We start from the raw sequence: 12,213 nt of genomic DNA, 5'->3' as shown, positions 1-12,213 counted from the left end.
TGGTAAATATTCTTCAGATAAATGTTCCAGTTAGACATCTTGTAGTTAGACATCATATCATTGAATATAAACACACGTTTGCATATGTAGAGATGTGTGTGTGTGTTCTTGGGTCCTAAAATGCAAGTTTCTAACAAACAGATAGGTTTACATTTATTTGGAAAACATGAAAGAAATAGTATTATGACATGATTTTTTTTTTATATACCAAAATATAGAAATTTGGACGGACAAGGGTCACACCCATTCAGACACACATACACACAAAGGATACATGCATGCACACACACACACACACACACACACACACACGAACATATCTTTTTTCAAAAAAAAAAAAGAAAAATTGAGAAAACAGAAATAAAAAATAAGTTTTGGGTGAAGTTATTTTGTGGCAACACCAAATATGGTCGGAGATTGGACAGTGTAAAAGGTTGAATGATTTAACTTCTCGTAGGAATAAGTAGAAAATCCAGCCTGTTCGACCTGTTGGGAAGTGTCACGGAGAAGACGACATCGGCCAAAGAGGAGATACCACAGAATGCAGCAGAAATATTGACGCAGCCGGAGAAAAGTCAGCAGTTTGGATTTGGTATGTTCAAAGAAATAAAATGTACCGCCCTGGAAAAGAATTGATGAGGATAATAATAATAATAATTTCTTTAATTAGCCACAAGGGCTAAGGTATTACAGACAACACAAGAGCATAAAAATGAGGTTTATATTGAGTGAAAAGAAACCAACAAAAAAAGAAAAGAATTTTAACAGAAATAGTTCCCCAATTTGGAAAATTCAAGGGAAGCCCTACCACAAAGGGTCTTGCAACTCTCACCCTTCTTTCATTAAACACATCACAAGGCAACAGCTCTATTCTCACCTTCCTCTTCAAGTGGTATAAGACAAAGTTGATGAGGGTTTGGCCAAAGAGGAAAATACTTACCTTGAAAGCATTCAAATAAATCAAGCGGACCAGTTCTTTTGCTATGACCACCACACAAAAGATTAGCTGTCTGACCCTGCCAAAAGAATGCGGCTCAGATGATAACGAGATTTGTCCATCCTACATGCAGCAGCATCGATTCAACACATGTCCACAAATCAGAATTGCACTGACTCAGAACAATCGCCCACAGGATGGGTTCCAATGCCTGGCATTTATTCTTCATATAGTATCCTCTCCCATATATATATATATATATATATACATATATATAATGTGTGTGTGTGTGTGTGTGTGTGTGTGTGTGTGTGTGTGTGTGGAGGTGCAATGGCCCAGTGGTTAGGGCAGCGGACTCGCGGTTGTAGGATCGCGGTTTCGATTCCCAGACCGGGCATTGTGAGTGTTTATTGAGCGAAAACACCTAAAGCTTCACAAGGCTCCTGCAGGGGGGGGGAGGGTGATCCCTGCTGTACTCTTTCACCACCCTTTCTTCTTTTGGCCTGCTCGCTTAGCCAGCGGGGTGGCGTCATTCAAAGGCTAAAAAACAATGCGGACGCATTGTGACCAGCGATGTGTAACAACATCTGATGGTCTGGTCGGTCACGTGATATATATATATATATATATAATATATAAAATGAGGGAGATAAATTGAATATTAATTTAATTTATATCAATTTAAAACCAGTAGCCTAGCATATAAAAAAATCAGAAAAAATTTTAATACATGTGTATATTAAGGGAAACCACTAGGTGGATAACCATACGCTAGAAGAAGATCACATACGATCTAACTACAAAGAAAATAACGTTCTCCAGAGAAAATTCAGCAAACACCAGAACATAAGCGGGCAAGACACATGAAAGTTAAATAAAAATCAAAAATTAATCGTAGACCGGTTTTGTCTGTTACCAAATAAATTACCTACGTAATCCTTCGTCTGCAGAACTCGTCAGTACGATTGTTCCAATTTCAATATAATTTGCAAAACTAAACACTAGTTGTCCATATGTGATCTTCTAGCATATGGTTATCCACCTAGTGGTTTCCCTTAATATACAAGGCGGCGAGCTGGCAGAAACGTTAGCACGCCGGATGAAATGCTTAGCGGTATTTCGTCTGTCGTTACGTTGTGAGTTCAAATTCCGCCAAGGTTGACTTTGCCTTTCATCCTTTCGGGGTCGATAAATTAAGTACCAGTTCCGCACTGGGGGCGATATAATCGACTTAATACCTATGTCTGTCCTTGTTTGTCCCCTCTATGTTTGGCCCCTTGTGGGTAATAAAGAAATGTTTCCCTTAATAGACACACACACACACAAACACACATATATGGTGGGGGGGTTATTAATTAAGTTTAAAGTATATATTGGGGTTGATTCCACCCCTCAACTGAATAGGTTTGTTAACACAGATTATGGAGAAAAAAACTCTTGCACCAATAATAAATATTACATGATTGTCCTGCTCCTAAGACAGGATGGGCAGGCATTTTCTTTCCATTAGTTGACAAGAGCAAAAGAGTTTGTCTGGGGTGGGTAAGACTGAATGAACTGAAGACACACTTTTCTCTACAGCCAAACCCCCATCACATTCAAATTTCCTTAGGAAAGAAGGGTGAGAGTGGAGAGAGAGAGAGAGATGGTGCCCCCATCAGTAAACTGGCTAAAAGAGCAAGTGTGAGTGGCAAGTAAGGCTAGAGTGAATACGCAAGCTCTCAATATTTGGATATAAGGTTGGGGGAATACAGCTGGGAGAGCATACTTGCCTTTGGTAAAGTTATCTGAGACCTGTGAAATTATTTGATTCTAATACAGGGGTTTCTAACAATCTTGTCACTATTTCCTCCCTTTCGTTACTGTATTTATTTTGAGATGCTCTGTGTTGCTTTCAATTACTTTAAATATAACAAAGAATTTAGTAAAATAACTTAGTTATCATTCAGCTAGTGTTAGGAACATAAATTGTGATTAAGGTTTGGTGGAAGATTTTAATTCAAAACTTATGAAAACAAGACATTTGTACTCAGAGCCAGAGGTGGTTTCAGCCAGGTTGGTAACGAAAGGGTTAATGTATATATATATATCATCTTTTTACCTTCATTCTTCTTCGCTTGCATGACTCAAACAGAATTCATTGAGGCAGATTTTCTATGGCTGAATGCCCTTCTTGTCATCAACCCCTACTGATTCCAAGCAAAGTAATAAAATCCCCATAGCCAGGCATGATTTTGAAGAAGACTGGAAACAACCTTGCTTATATGGTAATGATGGTATTCATTAAGGTGGCAAACTGGCAGAATCGTTAGCTGGACAAAATTCTCAGTAGCATTTCATCTATGTTGAGTTCAAATTCCACAGGGGTTCATAAGATAAGTAGCAGTTGAGCACTGGGGTCGATGTACTTGGCTTCCCCGCTCCCACAAAATTGCTAGCCTTGTGCCAAAATTTAAAACCATAACTCATGGAGTGGTCGACCCTCTCAGAGTGGTTGGCGTTAGGAAGGGCATCCAGCTGTAGAAAAACTACCAGATCAGACTGGAGCCTGGTGCAGTCTCCTGGCTTCCCAGACCCCGATCGAACCGTCCAACCCATGCTAGCAAGGAAAACGGACATATGATGATGATGATGAATGATGTTGCTCATTTACAACCATCACACAACATCAGGCAACAGTATACTCACAAGCACACACATATACACACAACAGTCTTCTTTCAATTTTCATCAACCAAATCCAGTCACAATGCTTTTGTCATGTGGGGCTATAGCAGGAGACACATATCTAAGGTGCCACACAGTAGGACTGAACCCAAGACCACATGGTTGGGAAGCAAGCTTCTTAACCACCCTGCCTTGCCAGCCCCTACAGAGGTATTACAAAATTATGCGAGATCAAAATATTTTATCTCGGATTATTTTGGGACTAGTATCCCTTCCACAGGACGAGGGCTCAAATCTATTATCATTGCTCAGATTTTCTCATAAGAGGACAACGCTGTCTTCTCACTGCCACTTCTACCATTCTATGACAGCCTCTACTTCTAATAGTCTGCTAGTGGTTCTCATTTTATCGACCCTGGTAGGATGAAAGGCAAAGTTGACCTCAATGGAATTTGAACTCAGAATGTAAAGGTAACGACTTAAATATCAATGTGGTGTGTCTTATCTTTCACTTGTTTCTGTCATTAGACTGCAGAAAATTCCTGTAGTTTGAGATTCTTGGAAGAAAGTATTACGTAGAGGTTAGTCTAGATCAGTGGTTGCCAACCTGGGGTTCACGGTGCCCTGGTGGTCCATGAACTAAATTTAAAATTTCGTATATATATACAGGGGTGGCCCCAAAAGTAGGTTTACAGTTATTTAATTATCTCTTTCGCATTCATATGTTAACAGTTTAGATCTTAATTATAAAAATATATGAAACCATTATTCTATGCTAATTTAGTTAATTGTAGTAAGATAGAAATTTATATGTAATAAAATGTTTTAAAAGAAATTTAAAGTGCTTATGTGATAACTGAACCTACTTTGGGCCACCCTCTATACATACACGAAATGCTTAGCGGTATTTCGCCTGCCGTCACGTTCTGAGTTCAACTTTGTCTTCCATCCTTTCGGGGTCGATTAAATAAGTACCAGTTACGCACTGGGGTCGATGTAATCGACTTAATCCGTTTGTTTGTCCTCTCTGTGTTTAGCCCCTTGTGGGTAGTAAAGAAATAAGAAACCTAAAGATGTTTAAGATACAAAAAAAAAAAATTGCGCCCACAAGTTTGCTCCTCAATAAAATGGTTCCAAGTTTAGTCCTGCTTGGGTGGCACCTTGGGTACACTAATGCCCAGGTCATTTCACGAAGGCTTTTAGCTAAGATCTTTTCAAAGAAGCCAGTTGTGTGAGTTACTGACTGCTTGCCTTGACATCATGTGATAGTTGTAAACAAATGTCTCAGTAATACAAGTGGTGTTATTCATTTCCAATCTTCCGTGAAAACATGTCTGGTCACGAGGAAATATTACCTTACTTGGAAACAGATGAAGGTTGGCATTAAGAAGGGCATCCGGCTGCAGAAAATCCACTTCAGCAGATTCTGTCCAACCCATGCAAGCATAGAAAAGAGGATGTTAAAATGATGATAATAAAGACCACAAGAGAAATAGTTACAGTTTGCAAAATGTTTTGAATCAAGGATCAAGATTTGAAGTTAATGCTGGTAACTTTTAGAATTTATCTTATACTGATAACAAGACCATCACCTACAAAGACCTTAAGGTGTTTACAGGACTCCTAGCACAGGAGGAATTCCACCTTACTATACAACCAATTTTAACAAACAAGATCTTAGCGAAAGGCCTTCATGAAGCAAGATGTGCTTTAGAGAGGCTTTCAGAAAATTATCAGAAAGAGAGAGACCCAGGGTTGCTCAGGATTAAAATGGCATAGTTTGTATAAAATATATTACAGTTATGTTGAAACAGATGATATGGGAAAGTGCAGCATTGACAACAAAACATTTGTGGAGTAAATGATGGGCTAATTCGACTAAGGGACATGTCATGCCCATGTTTGGAGTATTCCAGGTCCTAACTCGTCATGGAAATTGGAGGTATTTGATTCTTGAACGCACCAAAAAGCTGTCAGTTGATATACTCTCCTTTGTGGCAGTTGGTGTGTGTCTAACATAACCCATTGTCTGAAGTTTGGACACCTCATTCCGGTTTGTTGTCCTACATCACTCACGAATTTGGAGGAAGTGTAGTTGTTCATCTGTGGGTAATAGGCAAGCAATGAGGTGATAGATTTGCCCTTGAACTTTGAACGTCAGCGTAAATCCATGTTCAACCATCTCCTTAGATGCACCAAATGATGTCATTTGAAATGCAGAGTTGTATTGTCTGATATTGTCCAGAAAATTCTTTGACTGGATGGAAATGCCTTCCAGAAGATCTGTGAGAGGTTGAGGAGAAGCTGGTAGTGCTGGCAATCTTACCTTACCGACTGAATAGCGCATGCCAGTGCCATCTTGCTTCTGTCTTGAGATTCCATTTGATGTGCTGCAGCATACATTTCCTAATCCTGGGAAAGTCTCATCTCATTTCTGTATTGAGACTTCATCTAATGCGCTGCAGCGTGTTTTCTGATCTTGAGAAAGTCTCATCTCCTTTCTCTCTTAGAACGCTTGCCTTGGGTTTTCTACAATCCTCCTTGCTTTATAGTTGTTTCTGAAGAGATTACATCTTTACTTTGGTGGCATCTTTCAATATTACAAACAAAAAATTATACATTATTCTCTCTTTTTGTAAGCAGTTGTTTGTATGTAGTATAAACAATATTATAGTCTTATCAAAAGGGACAGAATAAAAGTGAAACAATATTATACCACTGAAAAAAAAAATCAGAAGGGTCTTATGGGAGGTGGGCTACAGCCCCCTATATGGGCAAGGGCCAAAATTTGACCCTGCCTAGAACCTTCCCTGAGTAATGAAAAACCTTCATGCTAGATTAATCCAATGATTTGGTTGTGCATAGAGGAAACACACACACAGTGAATTTTATTTTGAATGAAATATGGATGTTAAAACATCTCTCATGATAACACTGGACTGTTACATGGAAAATTTAAGGGTTTGTGAAAAAGGAAAGTTTTTACTTGTTGCATAGACTGGAGTGAGGTTTTTTGCGGGGGGGGGGGGTCTTGGCCCAAGTATTTAAAAAGCAGTAATCTTTCGCTTTTAGTACAATTTAAAGATTGCCTAAAAGGCCAGTTATCCGATTTCCATGACATATAAGAGAGAACATTCTCATGAACGGGATGCCTGTCCGTTTTAGACATCAAGGCCAGTAATTTTTGAGGTAGAGAAGCAAGTCAATCAATCGACCCAAGTTTGTTTGTTCCTTCTCGAGCCATGCCTGGCTCATAAGGGCCGGTTTCCTTGGCGTAAAGGTTCCCCACCTGGACGGGACGCCGGTCCGTCACAGGTGAGCTGCAAGATGCAGGAGGAAAGAGTGAGAGAAAGTTGTGGCGAAAGAGTCAGCAGTAGTTCGCCATTACCTTCTGCCAGAGCCACGTGGAGCTTAGGTGTTCTCGCTCATAAACACACACATCAGCCGGTCTGAGATTCGAACCCGCGATCCCTCGACCGCGAGTCCGCTGCTCTAGCCACTAGGCCATGTGCCTCCACCGACCCAAGTACCTGACTAGTATCTTATTTTACCAACTCTTTTAATTTGGAACATAACTGATAATGGTGGTGCCAGTTCGTCACCTTGTCCAATATAAGTCCACAGTGATTGGGGTGTGAGGAGTTGTCTATGAGGCTTTATGGATGCAAAACAAACCATTGGTCACTCTGTGGCCGGTCATATAATTAACCGTCTCTACTTTCAGAGTATGCTTCCTTTTTGGATATATGATCCACTAACGAGATATATAGATATATATATATATATATATATATACATACATATATATCGTCTGGCACCTGTGTCGGTGGCACATAAAAAACGCCATCCGACCGTGGCCGTTCGCCAGCCTCGTCTGGCACCTGTGTCAGTGGCACATAAAAAGCACCCACTACACTCACGGAGTGGTTGGTGTTAGGAAGGGCATCCAGCTGTAGAAACACTGCCAGATCTGACTGGCCTGATGCAGCCTTCGGGCTTCCCAGATCCCCAGTTGAACCGTCCAACCCATGCTAGCATGGAAAGCATACGTTAAACGATGATGATGATGATACTCTTTACTTGTTTCAGTCATTTGACTGCGGCCGCCTTTAGTCGAGCAACTCGAACCCGGGACTTATGCTATCGGTCTCTTTTGCCGAACCACTAAGTAACGGGGACATAAACACACCAGCATCGGTTGTCAAGCAATGCTAGGTGGACAAACACAGACGCATATATATATATATACGACGGGCTCTTTCAGTTTCCGTCTACCAAATCCACTCACAAGGCTTTGGTCGGCCCGAGGCTATAGTAGAAGACACTTGCCCAAGGTGCCACGCAGTCGGACTGAACCCGGAACCATGTGGTTGGTAAACAAGCTACTTACCACACAGCTACTCCTATATATATATAGTGTGTGTGTGTCTTATAACACAAAACTGGTACATTTTTTGTCTTATTTATTCCCCGTTACACGTGTTTCATTTGATAACAGGAGTTACAAAATTGTATATTGAGTAGAAAATATGTAGGATATCTCCTATTAGAAATTCTTCAGAAAATCAAATACGAAATTTACACTTGGATGAAGCGTTTATATATATATATTAAGCAATTTCGATAAGTTAGATGAGGAGAAAAACATATCTAGTCGTATAAGGAAGTGTGTGTATGTGTGTGTGTGTACACACGAGGGCGCAATGTGTGTAAAAGAGAAATTTATGTAAGAACAGTTTTGAATAGAGACATTTTCTTTTATTGTAAGGCAGAGAGGTAATCAATTATATTAATATCCCTGAACACAAACGAAGCTGAGGATGAAGATGCTGCTGAATAATAAAAAAAATAGAAAAAAGGAAGAACTGACATCTGTGAACACTCGACGAGAGTTGCTAACTTTCATGGTTGCTGCTGCTGCTACGGCGCCTCTTTAGAATTTGTATTTAGAGAACTAATTCCTCATTGGAGTAATATTTAGCAGCACTGAACGGCAACTTTTCCTAGTTGTTCCTCTGATACCATAATTACAATCTCGCGCTCCTCAAGAGGAAGCCTCTATGTGGTCACTTGACCTGCTAGAAATAGTAAAGGAATATCGTTAAGATTCCTTCGTTACCGTTTCAAAAGAAGGCCGCACTGGATTTAGTAATGCGAGATACAGTGACTAAATAAAAAGATGGATGGACACGTGTGGAATTCCTTCTGCCCTGATTTAGGTTGACCTGGTGTTAAAACAATTACTACTATTCTATCACTCAACGAATTCTTCATTGGTTAAAAGTGAAGCGGGAAAAATTTTTTTCTAAATGCTTTTTTTCTTTTAAATAATTAGTTTAAAGAATATTTCTCGGTGAAGAGGTTTGTAGGGGAAAATGTAATGAATATATTGGTGTATAAGCTAGCTCTTTAAATACGAAATTCTAACAAAAAGGGGTATTGAAATGAGAGGGGGTGCATCTACTTTCTGGTTACTTTCGATTTGGAGATTTATCTTTTAAAATAGTATGGCGCGCCAATATTATTTTAAATACGATGAGTCTTTCAGAATCGATACAAAAATTAAGAATTTATAACTTAACCAGTTTATATTTAACACACCGTTACACTTTTCTGGTAATCCCAAGTCGATCGAGCAGGTGTAGAACCAAAGGAATTCCACATATGACCAACCATTTTTTCTTTTTCGGTTACAGTATCTAGGACTAAATTAGGCAAGGCATCACCCGTTTTTGTTTTTGGGGGGGCATCTTTTTTTTTAAACTATAAGATGTGATGCGAAAATCTGACTGCTATTTCTAGCATGCCGAAACCGCTGCATAAAGACACTGTCGTTTACTACCAAATATAGAACGAGCGAAAAAATAAATGTATATAACTGCTTATAATCTAAAATTTAGTAAATATTTTTAAATATTTACTAAATTTAAATCCCTGAAATTATAAATTTGTAAGCGATTTTTAGAAATAATTAAAATATGTGACAGTAAAGATTGGAAATAAGGACACAGAAGTTTAAAATACTTACAGGTCGAAGAATTCGTAGGATTTCTTGCAAAACAATTTCTGGTTCCCCAACAGAACAGAGAGTCTGAAATGATACGACAGAATCGAAACTTTCGGATTCCAAATCTTCTAAATCATCGATTGAGGATTCTATAAATTCCTTGAAAATTGCCTGCTTGCATTCCACTCCTTTTGCTTCCATATATGCCCTGATGAAAGGGTTCGAATCCATGCTGGTTACGTGAGAGTCCGTGGGGAAATAATCGATCCGGCTGCTGGCACCACTAAGGTCCAAGATTTCCAGGGGTCGATCTAATTTTAATTGTTCCACTTTCAAAGGATGGAAAAGCCTCGACATCTGAAACGTCATTTCGGAATTTAATGATCCGTGGATAGTCTTGCGTGTTATATAAGGCAAATAGCAGTGGATTCGCTTGAAGACGAATAAATAAACGACCAGCATCAGAGCCAACACCATGGTGATGTGTGGCCAGTTGTCGGAAAGAAATTCAATTACTAAATCATATTGCTCAGCCATTATGCTACTATTTCTGTTGTGTTTATGAAGGTGTCTGAGGAATTCGTTCCTTGGGTCTTTTTTCGTAAATTAAATTAAGCGGTTAGCGGGAATGTTTGCGTAGAAATGAATATTTTTAAACACCGCGAAATGAGGTGGAAAAATATGAACAAAACAAACCTCTACAAAACAAGGTAAAACGAAGGAGTAAGCGAAAAATGTAGCAGCAGCGGCAACCAACAAGTCAGTCAGACTCTCTGAAGAACAGAAACGGGTGGGGGTTCTGTTAATAATAAATGAGCAGCGAAGAGACGACACATCATAGACACTGAAAAACCCTTCACACACACATACATATACACAACTAAAAGAAGCGTTAATGTCATAAATGGAATCGTCCAAAATCGCTAGAGCAGTGCGCTACAGTTATTAATTAATCATTAATTGGTTTTCTTTCATTATCTTAGACTTTATTATAGATTATTCAACAAGTTAAAAGTGTAAGCTTTTATATAGTTTTTTTAAATTTTATTTTTATAAGTTGAATTTTTCACAAGAAAATCCGTTTTTGTTTTTCGTTTAACTAAGGCTAAAATATTTTATCAATGACAAACTGTGAGAGAATCCAGTTTTCAGAAATTAATAGACATTCACTGTAAAAATGAGTCACAATTCTTTTGTGAAAAAGAAAATTGATAAAAGAAATTAAAACCAGGACATTATATTGTTAAAATTGTGACCCAGTAGTTCTAATTAGGAAGGATATAAACTCTGACGAAAGTTGATTTATTTAAACCTGGTATAGAATCGTGACTGGGGAAGGGTGATACGAAATGTGTTGAGATTACAACTTTAATAATAGAAGGATAAAACTAAATACCGAAAGAAATTCATTCCGCGATACTCTACTGTTAAAGTCATCTTTTATTTATTATTAATTCTTGTGGCAAAGTAAAGAAGAAAAAAATGCATATATTTTGATAGTGATGCTGGATCGGTGAATATGTTTTGCTGTATTTACATTCTGACTTCAAATCCCGAATTCGATAAAATAAAGTTCCAGTTAATACAATCGACTAGACTCGTCCAAAATAATTTCGACTTTAAGAAATCATTACTATTTTTAGTTGTTAGCGCGACGAACAAAATGCTTAACATTTCTTTCGACTCTTTACGTTTCGAGTTCAAATCCCGCCGAGGTCGACTTTGTCTTTCATCCTTTGGGATCGATAAAATAAATACCAGTTAAGCTTTGGGATCGATATAATCGACTTGTACCCTCTCCTAAAAAAATATCAGGCTTTGTACCTATAGTAGAAAGGGTTGTTAATCGTTAGCGCGCCGGACAAAATGCTTAGCAACATTTCTTTCGGCTTTTTAAGTTCTGGGTTCAAATACCGCCGAAGTCGACCTTGCATTTCATCCTTTCGGATTCGATAAGTTCCAGTCAAGTACTAGGGTCGATGTGATCGATTTCCTCCCTCCCCTCATAATTAGAAAGAATTACTTTTACTTCTCAGGGTGATGGAGTGACAAAATCTTTAGAGCGTCGAACAAATTGCCTATCGGTGATTGATCCAGCTCTTTACAATAACTCGAAATTCTGCAGGTTGGGTCAACTTTGCCTCTCATCCATCTTTCCGAAATCAGTAAAATAATGATTTTTTTAAATTTATTCAAAATATGAACAGGAATATATTTTACAAATGAAAAACAAAAAAGGGGGAGAAGGAAAAAAATATAAAAATAAAGTACCAGATACCGGTTTTAATGTGGCAGAGCAACCCCTACCCCTCGCCCAATACTTGACCCTGTGTCCTTTATTCTAAATTCAAATTTGGGTGAAGTATGCTTTCTACTTCCCCACTTGTAGGGTCTGCAAGATGAGTACCTTTTAAGGTACGAGGATTTTGTGACAGTATAAAAGACGAATATTATCGAGATGGTGTGAATGGAGATAGTTTTTTTTGTTTTGTTTTCATTTTGCATTGCTAACGTCCTCCATTCACACCACCAACACCAAATGTACTTTTACTGTTGAGAACCAAAGTCAGAGCAAATGCTTGGTCTACTGGGAACGTGTTCA

General features: G+C 38.6%; 1 protein-coding gene across 1 annotated transcript; it reads right to left on the bottom strand.

The window, feature by feature from the left end:
* Nucleotides 1–330: 330 nt before the first annotated feature.
* On the bottom strand, nucleotides 331–10,488 carry LOC115214125 (methyltransferase-like protein 7A). The gene is made up of 2 exons (XM_029783187.2): nucleotides 9,633–10,488; nucleotides 331–621 (listed from the first exon to the last, which is right to left on the bottom strand). The coding sequence occupies exons 1-2, from the start codon at nucleotides 10,146–10,148 to the stop codon at nucleotides 385–387; spliced, it is 753 nt and encodes a 250-aa protein (XP_029639047.1). The 5' UTR covers nucleotides 10,149–10,488; the 3' UTR covers nucleotides 331–384.
* Nucleotides 10,489–12,213: the final 1,725 nt, after the last annotated feature.

Source organism: Octopus sinensis, linkage group LG7 (assembly GCF_006345805.1).
Source record: "Octopus sinensis linkage group LG7, ASM634580v1, whole genome shotgun sequence".
NCBI lineage: Eukaryota > Metazoa > Mollusca > Cephalopoda > Octopoda > Octopodidae > Octopus > Octopus sinensis.
This window is presented reverse-complemented; position numbering and strand designations above follow the sequence as displayed.

Bases quoted from the DNA above. Each gene is read 5' to 3' on its own strand.
- LOC115214125 (XM_029783187.2), bottom strand. From the start codon at position 10,148: ATGGCTGAGCAATATGATTTAGTAATTGAATTTCTTTCCGACAACTGG. The intron at 622-9,632 runs GTAAGTATTTTA...ATTCTTTTCCAG, and splicing joins TCCTACGAATTCTTCGACCT to GGCGGTACATTTTATTTCTT.